This window comes from Cygnus olor, chromosome Z (assembly GCF_009769625.2).
Source record: "Cygnus olor isolate bCygOlo1 chromosome Z, bCygOlo1.pri.v2, whole genome shotgun sequence".
NCBI classification, from domain to species: Eukaryota; Metazoa; Chordata; class Aves; order Anseriformes; family Anatidae; genus Cygnus; species Cygnus olor.
The window spans coordinates 25,463,421-25,477,811 of record NC_049198.1 but is presented as its reverse complement, the minus strand read 5'-3'; the positions used below and the strand labels follow the sequence as shown (position 1 = coordinate 25,477,811).

The following is a 14,391-nucleotide window of genomic DNA, read 5'->3' as shown; positions in this document are numbered from 1 at the left end:
CTTGCCTGTCAGTATTTATACAGACAATGTAAGCATCTGCCCTTCAGAGTCCCCCCCCCCCCCCCCCTTTTTTTTTTCATTGCCTACATTGCACTTTATTGATCTGTAGAGAACTAAGTTCCCTTTCAGGTCTCATTTTGAAAAGTTAAGCAAACTATATCCGTTAGTCTGCTCTCATAAGGTGGACTCCATCATCACCTAACCATTGTAAATGGTATGTGGCCTTGAAAATACCTGCTGTTTCTTAGGTAACATATATTGATAAAATTCAGCATAATCTGGACAGGTTTACTTCTATGTTTATTCAGAAAGTCTATTACAGAGTTGTTCTTTCTTTCATTTGGAGCAAGAATCTATTTGTAATATCCTTTTCACTTATTATTACGATGGAGTAGAGGAAATACTTTGTTGGGAGGAAGATATTGTTGACATTGAACTTAACACATAAATTGGTGGTTGTGTATAGGTAGCATCTTGGCACATTTTGCTTTTGCTCTGCTGCATGCTGCTGTGGCTCTGTAATCAGTAATTGCCATGTCCGTGATTAGCTTGGTCTCTTCAAGTAATCAGTACAGTGTGAAGGTAATATTCAGAAAGAAGGCTGCTACAGTGGCTTCGTATTTAGTCACTGCAGATCTCATGTCGCTCTACAGCGAATTGTTCCCAAGATGCATTTGGCCAAGTGTTTCAGCAATTCATAAAACATTGGAGCTTGGCACTGTTTTCAAAATTAATACCTATGGAATATAGCACAGCCAGGGAGCAAGGGTGAAGCTGAGCTCTGGGCTTAGAGCTCAAGGGCTGCTGTGCAGTGCGCTGAATGCATCTGAGTACTGAGTAGAGCTCCTCCATCGTTGCTATTGTGTCATAAATCAGAGAAAGGAGAGGCAAATTGAGTTACAGCCAAGAACACACTTCCATCTGGTTTCAAGACCTAAAAATAGTGGGAATGAAAGCCACTTTAAGAGCTAAATTCAGAACTGCTCTAATGTGTGCATTTTCTAGATTAGCTCATAATCTAGGAGAACGGGACGGTAAACATAAGAATAAATCTAAACTTGCTCTGCATTTAAAATATATGTTTGTTTTGCTGATCTGTCATGTGGTGGTGGAATAGATAGGAAAGCAAACTTAAGAAAGCTGTGTTACAGCTGGAGCTTTTTCTACAAATTCTTGTAATTCTGATAATCACTGTTATCATTAATTCAGCAAACACAATAAATTGTGAGATTAATTGCAGCAGCTAATACAATGTAAAAAGATGTAATAAGAGCAACAGAAACCATAATGAACATTTCACTTAACAAGCTCTCAGACATTTTGAGGAGTAAAAAAAGATATTTTCAGGTTGTGAGGATGACAGCAGGATGAACAGTGCAGTCATTGCTTTTAATTAAGGGTGGTATGGTTCACTTGCATTAATAAATCACACTTTAAAATAAATGATTACCATAATTTTTTTCTGGCTATAGAGCACAAGATATTGTTGTTGTTTTACAACAGGTATAAAGCCAGGTTAAAATCATTTAACACAGAAGTAATATTTGAGCAGTTAAATCATACAAAACCAGAGTGATAAAAGGCAGATTGTGTAAATATAGTAGTGCCTGTGTGTATTTTTGGGACAGTCTCAAATGACAAGAGCTGCCAATATGCTGACTGTCTTGTTCTAAGAGATGAAATCCTGGTTTCTTTATCTCATTTCTGGTGAAATTAGCTGGTGGAACTGCTCTCTGATTGGTCTGACTTAAAGTTAACCAAAATAAAAGGAAATAGTTTTGAAAATTCTCTATAAGGTGGTTTTGTATTATACTTTAAAATATATAATGAAGAATATAATTCTAATTATTATGATACAATGTGTACACAATACCCAAAACACAGGTATGTTTTCTAATGGCCTCATTATCTCACCCTAAGTATACCCTAATTTATTTCCTTCCTTTTCCCACTGTAGATAAAAAGTATGTCTGTACTATTTAAGTTATGAAATTCTATAGGATTGAAATTCTATAGGATTGGAAGTTTTCGAAAGTCAGTACTTTTTTAATGCACTTTTACACCTTTTCTGGTTTTGTTTTGTTTTTAGTCCTGATTTTTCATTCATGTTTCTATTGTGGAATAAGAATCAACATCAAATTTAGCTTAAAATTGTAGACATCTTTTTGTTGAAGGCAACTTTGGAGGGGGAAAGTATAGCTATCTGGAACCTTATAAAAAAATTACATGTCATTCAAAAATCATTGCCAATACTGCTGCCAATTTTACCACTGTCTCCCTGGGATAAAGATCTCAGGGCTAAATGGGTCCATAAAGCAAGCTGACATTACTTCTGAAATACAGAAAATTTGTATGAGATGAGAAAAGAGGTTCCCAAATCTACAACTCAGTTTCACAGAGCTGTTGATATAGGGCAAAAACACATCATGAGTTTTCATATTGTAACATATAAGTACTTTAATAGCAGAATGCATATGTATGTGTTTATTTATTTATTTATAACATATATTTATAATCCATGGCTTGAGATATTTAAATTCCAAAATACACTGAGTGTTTAACAGATTAATACCTCATTTGAAGAAATTTTTAATGGGATGTTTGGTGCTATGTTGTATCAGTTGTTTAGTGACATGCAGAAATATTTGATTTCATGTGTATTTTATCCAGAAAAATCATATAGCAAAAAATTATTTCACATGAATACAGCATCAGGATTTTAATTAGCCAGGTTTCCATTTTCTTCTGATAACCACTTAAATTACTATTGTTACTATTATCTACCACTCTGCTTTTAATGATCTTTCCTTCAAAATGTTGCTTGAAATAGTTTGCTGTATTGAAGCCAGACTGAAAGGCCAAGTAACTACCCAAATCATATTTTACTTTTTCTTAAGAGTTTTTTTGTTTGTTTGTTTGTTTTCTTAAAATTTTATAATTTCATAACATAACACCCAGTCAGGTATTTTATTTAAAAGCTGAACTACCAACCCTGCATTTTAACATAAGTTTTTTCCAGTTATGCTGTGGGGGTTGAGGGCAATTTACATTTAACAGCGTTGAATGGTATAGTGCTGTGGAACAAGATGAAAATAGAAGTTAGGCACTGCAAATGTCTTATATGTCGTACTATATTATAAGACACTGTTATGAAGAGTACTTCTCCTTATAGCAAAAGCTAATAATAAGGACAGAATTGCAAACCTTGAAATTCCACTTGTTGTATCTTGTAATGTAATAGATAACTAATTATTATTCCTACAATATTCATTTTTATAAAATAGCACAGTGAATACCCAAATAAAAACAACTCTCAAAACTCTGAAATACCAGTCACCTTAAGGTCATACACCTTAAGGAAACAATGACCTCCTCCATAAACACAACTAATAGAATGCAAACACTAATTCAGAAATACCTTGACAAAAATAAAAAATAAAAAAAATAGGTCAGATGTAAATCATATGCCAGTACATCAGTGTTGTGTTACAGGATGCTCATCTGAAGAAGGTCCAATAGCATAAAGATTATGAGCTATTTTTTCTGGTTTTAGTGTTTCTCTTACTAGCAGTCTAAAAGCATACTGCTGTAGACTTGACTGCATTGTTGCTTGAATGCTTTTCTCACATTTTTGTTTCTTCCTTTCTTGTTGATTTCTAATGATTTGATATGAGAATTCAATACCCAATATTCATTAATACTTAAAATAGGTTCTAAGAGAAAGACTTGAAGAAGCCACTTACATTTTGATTTTGTCAGTGTTCGCGAAAGATAATAGATTCTTTCATGGATTTTTTAGTCTTCCATTTAACAGACACACTGATGCAGCATTCACAGAGTTGTAAAATTCCATAAAGTAGATCTTCTTAGTATTTATAAGAGCTTTTAAATTCTCCCTTCTTCCAGTATTCAAAGAAAACTGTTTCTTCCTATGTTTACTGTTAGGTATGATGGTGGTGTCCATGTTTGGTTCATGTAACTACCTTTATACAGGTTTTGCCAAGAAGCTTGACAAATACTTTCTCATCCCCATGATGCATACTACAGACATTTTCCAGAATGACTACTCACATGCAAGAGACTGAAATTCAAAGCATAAGACTATTTCTGAAATCACTGATATTTGTGGAAATACACCATTTCTTGATTTTTTTCTTTCATAGGATGGAGTTTCAGCATGGGATCTGCTTATCAGTTTCACAGTTGGCGAGTATTTGTGATCGTCTGTGCACTGCCCTGTGTCTCTTCTGTGGTAGCCCTCACCTTTATGCCAGAAAGTCCACGGTTTTTGTTGGAGGTATAACTTTCAAAAAAGAAAAAAAAAATTTTTTTTGGGGGGGGATGTGTTAAATTAGAATTATTTAAAATTACTAAATAATTTTAATTATTTACTTAATATTATACATCATGACATCTGTATAAGATCTTTACATCTGTTTTAAGATTGTTCAGTGACTGTCTGAATATGTGTTTTGTTTAAATACTTTCATCCAATTTTTAGGTTGGAAAACATGATGAAGCTTGGATGATACTCAAGCAAATTCATGACACAAACATGCGAGCTCGGGGTCAGCCTGAGAAAGTCTTCACAGTGAGTATTACTCTCAAAGCTTAGCACACTTAGCACATCAGCTGCATTGCTGACTGGTGAGGTCTTGAGCACTTAAACGATCACTATTATTACTCTGCATGACAAAACAAACCATTTGCACTATAAATACTTAAATATAAGAACTAAAATCCTACTGAAATTGTTATATATTAAGCAGATTTTAAGATATCAAGCTTTCGCCAGCATATTCTTGAGCATACAAACCCATAGTGTGATAATTTTCTCTGTTGCATGGAGATAATTAATAGACTCCAGCTCTATTTTTTAAGTTTACTTCACCCTTAATAGTAACAGTAAACACAAGTAGAAGTCTAAGTTAGTTAAGGTTTTGTCTTCAAAGCTTTTGAAATGATCATAAAAATACAAGACAAATTAATGATCCAATCATCATTAAAATAATAATTTTAACAATTTATTTTCATTTAAATGAAATATTAATTTTACAGACATTTAATTTTCTCACAATATCTTGCAAGCTAAACTGCATCTTTTTGTTAACTTGCAGTTCTAAAGTTAAAGCCATATTATACTGATGGATTTTTTTCTATTTGGAAGAGAAATTTTCTGTTCAGCTGAGTGTTTTTTTTTTTTTTTTTGTACCATCTTCCTTATTTATAAGAAATATACACATTTTTTTCTTCTGCAATACAGTAGGACCAAATCACAGGAGGAATTTTTTTGCTTTGAAATCTAGTTTCCCTTTCCAGCTTGTGCTGTGCCATGGGAATGCTGGAACTCTGTTACCTCTCAGAACCATATGTGGGATTTTATTCCTCTTCCTTGGACTTTTTTTTTTTTTGCACTAATGCATATATAACTCAATTAAATATCTTCTTATAGGTTCCACATTTGCAGGCAGTCTGAGGAATATCTGACCATATACTTTTATTCCATTGAGAACTACAACTTATTGTTTGAGATGTAGTTTCTACTGCCTATGTTTATTTATTTATTTATTTATTTATTTATTTTAACAAAGAAGCTCAAGAACTACAAAATTCAGCCTGAAGGAAGGATGGTTAGCACATAGAGCTTCATTTACTGGTACACCAGTAATGTAGCCCTAATAATATACAAAAATAATACCATTATTTAGGTTATCCTTCCCCTCTCCTTTGCCCTCGTGAGACCCCACCTGGAGTACTGCATTCAGCTCTGGGGTTCCAAGCACAAGAAGGACATGGAAGTATTAGAATGAGCCCAGAGGAGGACCACAAAGAGAATGAGGGTCTGGAGCACCTCTCCTATGAAGACAGGCTGAGAGAGTTGGGGTTGATCACTTTGGAGAAGAGAAGGCACCAGGGAGACCTTAGAGCAGCCTTCCAGTACATAAATGGGTCCTACAGGAAAGCTGGGGAGGGACTCTTGTCAGGCAGCGTAGGGATAGGACAAGGGGGAATGACTTTAAACTAAAAGAGGGTAGTTTTAGAATAGATATAAGGAGGAAATTCTTCACTCAGAGGGCACTGAGTCACTGGAGCAGGTTGCCCACAGAAGCTGTGGATGCCCCATCCCTGGGAGTGTTCAAGGCCAGGTTGGATGGGGCTTTGGGCAACCTGGTCTGGTGGGAGGTGTCCCTGCCCATGGCAGGGGGGTGGAATTATATAATCTTTAAGGTCCCTTTGAACCCAAACCATTCTATGATTCTATGATTTCATTTTATTTATTTATTTATTTTAATTTTGTTTATAAGTAAAGGGCTTTGCCTTTACTCATATTGCACAATTAGGGTGTAATTTCACAGTTGACTCATGCTGATCTGAGCTGCTTTCCAAAGTATTGCTGCTCCCTGTCACCTTTTGGTTTTCTTCTGCCAGCATGGATTTTCATTGATTTACTGGACAGTTAGCCATAGCATAGTTTCTGTCCATCTATGACATTAGTATAGGCATTGGGAAGAAGACAGAAATGTGCTAGGATTACAGATATGAGAAATGATTTACTGTAGTCTCACATCAGCTTGACATATTCACATCCAAATGCAGCCACAAAGAAGAAAACAGTGATCTAACAAGTCTTAGTCTCTGTGGTTGTTAAAAGGTAGCACTGAACCTTGTTAAACTCAGTAGTTTATTTATAGCTATTTTTGTTAAATTTTCACCCATGAATAAAGCATGACAAAACTGTTTGGGGATTTTTGCCAGCTTCTGCCATGAACATTGAGCAAACGTGATACTGAGGAGCTGAAGGATTAGAAATAGTGCATTGTATGTCAAGGTTACACATTGATAGAAGTCCCTACGCTCCCTAATGTAAGCTTGTGGTAATATGACTGAAAAGACATCATCTCCTCATTAGATAATACTGACACTTTACCTTCCTAAGCCCACAGTGTTAAAAAAAAAACAAACACTTTTGCATATTTTGTTTAGGACACACTCTCTCCTCCCCTCTTCTCATTTAAGTTAGAACTGGATATTGTAACTTTTGTCCCAGTAATTTACTCACTTAGCTCTCCTGTGCCCTATGGCTTCAGCTGGTGTCTGCCTGTAATATTCTGTCATTTAAGTGTTAATAATTTCCTCTGCTTTGTGTCACTAGTTACATCAAACAGATATACTTTGATAGTATTTTTTCTGCTTCTACAGCTGATGTAACTTTTTCTCTGTTATTAGTATAGTTTCAGTGTGCTTTTATTTGATAAATTTTCCTAATTTTATTGATATAATCTTACCCTAGAAGCTGTCTTTCCAAGTCAAGTTTATTCTTGTTAGTCATTTTATTGAGGATTTTATCTTCAAATCTATAGAACAGAAAATGAAACAATTGATGAATCATTGGTTTAAGAGTTAGAAACTCCAAATTGGATGTATTCTAGTGACAGACTCATGGAGGTGGTGGCTCTTAATACATCTGAAAACATCTCCTGAGAGCAGTGGCACCAACAGAGTTAATATAAAATGATAGTATCTTCTATTATGGGACTACTCATGTTGAACATTTATGTACATGCTTGATTACCTTTCTGTGTCCTTAAAATATACATTCATTTGATCAATTAGTGTAAAGCTTAAAGTTCAAAAAGAAAAAAAAAAATACCCATACAACAAGAATTCTGTCCACTCTTTCATTGCTATGTAATAAAAATATTTTTTTTCTGCAAATGTTTTCTTTTACATGTCTTGATTTTGTAAAATTTTAGACATCACATATTACTAGCCATTACTATCAAGCAGAAATTAAACAGAAGTTCCCTTTTCATTTAAATACTTTTTTTTTTTTTTTCATATATTGACAGCTAAATTTGCATGGTCCAGATGGACCATTGTCCTGATTCAATAGGACCTTTATTATGTTAAAGGTCTATCAAAGCCATGGGCTTTTTGTCCCCAGTCACATGCAGTGGTCCTGGACACGTGTGATTTCCCAACCTCCACAGCTCCAAACAAGCCAGGTGGCCAAGACAATGAAAAGGTTGCAGCTCAGGCAACAAGAGTGGTGCTTGCTCATACAACATGATTCAAAAAGCATGTCCTTTATGCTCAGAGGTCTGGCATATGTGAGGTTGTCTGTAAGTACACGGTCTTAAATAATCTTGGAGGACTCAACTCCAAATCTCAACCGTCTTTTGCAAAACACGTTTCATTAAAAAACTAAGAAAAGTATAAAGTCGAATGATGCAAACAGGATTATTGCTGTTGGAAGAGGCATGATAAGGTTACAGGCTTTTGATATGTTTTCTCAAGACGGTGAGTTTTAGTATTAAAAAAACAATGAAGGCAGTCAGATAAAACCATTTAGTGGGCTTTTTTAAAAAAATTATTTATTATTATTTTTTTCTGTTAATGTGATGAGGCTGCTGGTCCTCCTTAAACAGGATATATTTGTAAAAGCAGTGGGCTGAAAACTAGAACTTTGCCATCAATGCTGCTATTACCTAATTCTGTGTAGTCCACTCCGATACATCTGTGGATGGTGGTGTGCTCAGTTTGTTACGAAAAAAACAGGAGCTATTGCTACTTTCAGAAACAGCAGCCAAACATTGAAGACACAGTCTGTTGCTCTCTCCTTCTTTATGTGTCAGTCCCACTCCCCATTTTACTTATTACCTTTTCATTCTCTTTCTATGTGTCATCTTTTAAAATAAACTGTGGATGAATACACTGCCTTTTGCTATAATTCTGAGAGAGGAAACCAAAACCATACAGTGGTATGTTTATCAGGTCCTGAAGGGGCTAAGAAGACCATATAGCACATTCTTGTTCTGCCAGACACTATCGTGCAAGTGATAACTTGCAATGTAGACAACATCACACTCTCCGTCACTGGTATTTCCATATTTTTCCTTTACGCCTTTTTATCTCATTTCACTTTAGATGAAGTAGATGATCGTTCATAACAGCAATAATGTGTTGTAGTTCCAGACGATTTCACCTATTTTTTTTCTCTCCTCATTAAAAAGGATAGTTTAAATCTACATCCAAAACACAAGGAGATTCCCTGTCTATTGCTACAAGAAATAGGAAGAAAAGAAAAATGTTATTCAGCTATTAATTCTTGACATTTCAAATGCTTCTATTGTCATTACTGTATTTTTAATCAATAGACTGTCAATAATGAGGTGATAGGAAGTCAGAAAAAAAAAAAAAGAAAGAAAACTCTGGACATGCTTAACTGAGGTTTTAAATAATGTTTTATCTTTTGTGACATTAGAGATAAGTACAGCAGCATTCGAGCAAAACCTGACAGTATCAGCTTGTTTTGTTCAGAACAAATGGATTTCCCACATGGTTTGAAAGTAGAGCTTTTTCAATACAGTTGCCTCCACAATGAACTTTGTTATTAAAGTGTTTATATTCCTTTGGAGATATAAAACATTCATAATTTAGACACAGGTTTAATACCTGTTCATTTTTAGTTATGGTATTTATTAAAAGCTTCTAATATGTCATAATATGCAGCTGAATGCTTCAAGAAAATGCAAATATTTGCTGTCTTGTTTTTATTTCTAGGTTAACAGAATCAAAACTCCAAAGCAGATAGATGAGCTCATAGAAATAGAGAGCGATACAGGAACTTGGTACAGAAGGTGTTTAGTTAGAATTCGCACAGAGCTATATGGTGTAAGTAAAAACATCTCTGTTCTGCAACTACCTTCTTTTAATAAGCATTCAAAAATGGGATGGATTTATTAAGCTCATGATGGCGATAATTGCAATACTGCTTTGGCTATGCAACTGGAAGATTCAAGAACCAGTGTAAGATTCTAGTTTTTGAGCAAAAGAGGTGCAGGTGAATCAGACAGTTGGTTTCAACTTCTGAGGAGAAAAATGTTGCATTGGCATTTACAAAAGTGATGGCTGACAGTTACACAGCCATATGTCCAAGCACCACAATACAGTCTGTAGTGAGAATACATATTGATATCTACCAGTGTAAAGAGGTGACACGTGCAGAGATTAAAAATTATCAGCAGAAACCTGAGGTGACCACCTTACCTGCAAATGGTAAAGTAATGAATAATGTGTAAATGAATGCCAGTAAAACCTTTACAAGGCATTGAATCTGCATGGTTTTTTATTAGATGTCAAATGTTTTACCAGAAAACTACTTTAGAGATATTTCAAAGGGATTAAGACAAGTTCATTGGGACTTTGCTCCACATCTTTTTTTTAACTTTTTTTGTAAAATCAAAAATTATGCAGTACCTTCAAGCTGTTCAATGAAAATTGAGCTAAATCTTGTTCATAATGAAAAACAAACAAACAAAAAACCTCACCAACACTAAACATGTCAAAAGAAGGTTTTCACAGCTGTTAAAAATCTGGAATCTAAAGGCTACCCAGAGCTACATCAAAAACAAACAGACAAACAAAAACAACAAATAAAACTGTGTTGTAAAATAAATTCTGCCATGTATTTCCAACCAAAATTGATTTTCTTGGAAAATGCTCTCTTCATTCTGAAAGACAAAACAAAAATGAAAGTGTCTATTTTCAAACTTATTTGTTCAAAAATGGAGAAGCTGAGTATGGAAATGTTAAGTTTTGGCTTTGTTACTATGGCAGCTTTAAAGGAACCACAGCTTGTTTGTTTCACATCCTTGTTATTACACTGGACTAGCCCCTGGGCCAGAGTCTTCCCTGTTGCATGATGTATGCTAAAATCTCCTAGGACATATGGTCTCTTGTCTTCAATGCGTGGGAAAGGGGTGAGGGTGGGGAGATACCATTCTCAGTCAGCTCTGTTGTAGCATCTCTGACCTGAGGGTAGTCCCAGCTTTTCCTCATAAACTACCAATTTCTACCCGTTATAGGTTATGATGGCTCATACTACACAACTCCCTGTTGAATTGTGGAATAAGATCCATCTAAACTTAAGGCTATGTGATACTGGGAAGTGAGAAGGAAACACTTCCGGGAAAGTCTTCATCTGGTTTATCTGAGAGAGTGAAATGATGTTGCCTAGAGAAGATGAAATTTTTATGTAGTCAGAGTACATATGAATTAATGGACACAGTGAAAAGAAACCAGAAAGGCAGAGAATGTGCACAAGCTGGTTATAGTCAAAGGTTAACAGACTTGTATAAAAAATACAGCTAGTAGGTTTATATCAAGGAGATGGCCTGCTCTCTCTCTCTGATTCCCTAAAGAAGCAAGCAAATCAGAATCAAAAACCTTGTATCATTTGACAAAACTTAATGAAATAAATTTATTTCCTAATAATTTTCAGATTTGGTTGACTTTCATGAGATGTTTCAACTACCCAGTGAAGGATAATACCATCAAACTTACAGCTGTGTGGTTCACCCTGTCTTTTGGGTAAGATTTCTTGAGATCCTAAACCATTTTTGATGGACTTGACAGAGAGAAGAATCATCTGCATGCAAATCTCTTTCACTATGATTACCATTTCTCTTTGGAAAAGTTTTATTCAGTACATTTCCGTAAAAAAAAAAAAAAAAAAATAAGTATTTATCATTTATTCTATTCTTGGCTACAAGCGTGACTCAGAGAATAACTGGTTCAGAATACCAGCATCTTCTGGTGTTGGTGTCTTCTAGTATTTTTACACCAGCAACTGGGAAATACAGAGGAACTGTTTCTTGCCTCACCATGTTAAAAATATGAACTTGGTGCTCTATCTGCCTTGACTTGAACAGAAGCTCATATTCTGGAAGTCTTCAAATTAGACTTCATTTATACTCTGTTTAGAAGGTGTTAGTCTACCTGTTTGCATCTAAAGGCAAAGTTTAAAGCAGGGACTAGAAAAGATTTCTTCTTTGCAGCTCCCACAGTCTGCCATCTAGGAAGAGCTCCATTCTTCATGTCTGGGTGCCACAGGTCTTCCTTGTGTCCCTCAGGGCAGGGCCTGGCAGCTAGGCCTGTCCCAGCACCCCAGCCAGGAGCAGGGCAAATGGGGGCACCACCCTTTGAGACAGGGATGGCAATGTGGGACAGGGACAGGGACAGGGACAGGGACGGGGACGGGGACGGGGACGGGGACAGGGACAGGGACAGGCCTAGACATCAAGCCCATGGCTTGGCAGGGCAAGGCTGTGGGAAGCTGGAGACCGGTACTGCTATGGCCTTGCTGAGACAAGACCCATGATGTGACTGTGCATTTTCTGTTTTTCACAGCTACTACGGCTTATCTGTCTGGTTTCCTGACGTCATTAAGCATCTGCAGTCAGATGATTATGCGTCCCGAGTGAAACATTTCCGCAATGAGGAGGTTTCACATTTCGTCTTCAACTTCACACTGGAAAATCAAATTCACAGCAATGGAGAATACATCAACGACAGGTTTAGAGATGTACTAATATCCTGATGGGGCTGGAATAAATAAATGCATGTATTCAAGCAAGTCCTAATGATCTGATATTTTCCCCTATTAACTATTAATAGATAGGTGTTGTTTTGTTAGTTTTTTTGGTTTTGGTTTTTTGCCTTTCCCTGCCCCCCCCCCCCCCTCCCCCCATGGCAATTTGTTTCTATCCTCAATTTGTCATGACTCAATGTTGAATAGTGCCCTGGAGAAGTGGACTTGTACATGCCCTGGTGGCCTCAGTGCTAGATTCCTCATGCAAACACTACTTCCCTCCTGAAACAAGATCCAAAAGTCCAAAATAATGACCCTTCCTTCCACAGTGGGATACAAATATTTTCAGACCCAGTGTGTGCCATAACATTGCAGGGGCTTGAGGAAAGATGGACTTTCATCTATGTGGTCTTTTTTTTTTTTTTTCTTGTATTGATTTAAGACACTTCAATAAAAATTTGAGACATTGAAAGGACAGGATCACAGAAATATAAAAGTTAAATGCTACTGTAAGTCAACAAAAAGCACAAAGAGCTCTAAAAAAAAAACCAACACCTTGGCAATGTCAATCATGTTTTTTAACTGAATGCACATGTATTAAGTCCCTAGCTAGAATTTTACAGATAAATAGATAATTTAGGGAAAAACTAAGCACACCTGCTTTGGGTGTCTGGTTTCTCTTAAGAGATATTGAGAACAACCATCTGAATTGTCTCCTGAATAACTTTGTGATAAATTATTATTGTTTCCATAGGAATACATATATCTAAGTGAATAAAATCAATGATTTTGGTAATACAGGTCTCTTGTATATATATATGTATAAGAACATTGGTTAGGCATTGGAATGGGTTGCCCAGGGAGGTGGTAGAGTCACTGTCCCTGGATGTGTTTAAGAAAAGGTTGGATTTGGTACTTGGCGACATGTTTTAGTGGGTAATACTGGTGGTTGGGGGACAGTTGGACCAGATGATCTTGGAGGTCTTTTCCAACCTTAATACCTCTATGATTCTATGAACTTGAGCTTTGCCACAGTTTATGGATTGACAAAAAAATGAGCAGTTTTGTCATTTTTAAACTAGCTATTGCTTCCCAGGTGGATTTCTTTCCAGGAGACAGATGTTCTCCTAAAAGCAAAGAACCACCTACTGTCAATAAGTTTTAGATGTTTTGCATTCTGTCAACCAAGATTTTATCAAAGTGAACTGAAAATTACTGTAAAATACTAAGTCTAACACTAATATACTCTAAAATACTTTGAAATATGCAAATTCAATAGGCCTGTAGGAGTTATTTGAGATTCACAAAACACTTTCTGCAGTAATATCAACTCTTTTGATATTCTTCTTTGACAAATCTTTCAATACTTCACTCACCCCTAGTTTCATTGTTTCCCTCACGTTTTTTCTTAACTGGAAGATACATGAATACTTCACTTTATGCTTCATTACATTTCTGTTGGGTTTGAATTCAACTCACTGCAATCTAGTCACAGCATATTTCCTGTCCAAAGGTGAAAAGTGCATCAGGATAATTTAGTACATATAGTCTGCCTTTTCTATTAGAACTGACTAATCCAATTGCTAAATGTTCTTTGCTCTCCTCTGAAATTGAACTACTTTTTAAAATGGAAAGTATTATATGAAAAATTATAATGAGTTGACACTGAACACTAGCCTGATTTTAATCAGAGACTGTCACAAATGAGAAATGATACAGTAACTAAAACTAATGGGCTGAGAACACCATTTTTTTTTGGCCAATACAGAAAAAGAATTCATTAGCTAGTAATTCTTTTCTTATGATAATTATAATTAACATTTGCTCTACTTTCTCATACAGATGTGATTCTAACAACTGTATTGCTGAGAGGATTTCTACTATTTGAAATGTAGCATATTTTTGTGTGTTGCTATTCCTACTAAAAGTCTTGTATAAGAAAAATAAACAGCTAAACACACCAGGTTTGATTAGAGTAGAGCCGATCTGTGTTTGGAAGGCTTTGCCATTTTAATAGC

At 35.7% G+C, this 14,391-nt stretch overlaps 1 protein-coding gene across 2 annotated transcripts in view; it reads left to right on the top strand.

The window, feature by feature from the left end:
* Nucleotides 1–14,391, top strand: part of SV2C (synaptic vesicle glycoprotein 2C) — a 109,253-nt gene that overhangs the window by 79,740 nt on the left and 15,122 nt on the right. For both annotated transcript variants that reach the window (XM_040541531.1, XM_040541532.1), the window contains exons 5-9: nt 4,164–4,297; nt 4,502–4,591; nt 9,565–9,675; nt 11,285–11,373; nt 12,193–12,357. In XM_040541531.1, the coding sequence (XP_040397465.1) occupies nt 4,164–4,297; nt 4,502–4,591; nt 9,565–9,675; nt 11,285–11,373; nt 12,193–12,357 (589 nt within the window). The remainder of the gene's footprint in view (nt 1–4,163; nt 4,298–4,501; nt 4,592–9,564; nt 9,676–11,284; nt 11,374–12,192; nt 12,358–14,391) is intronic.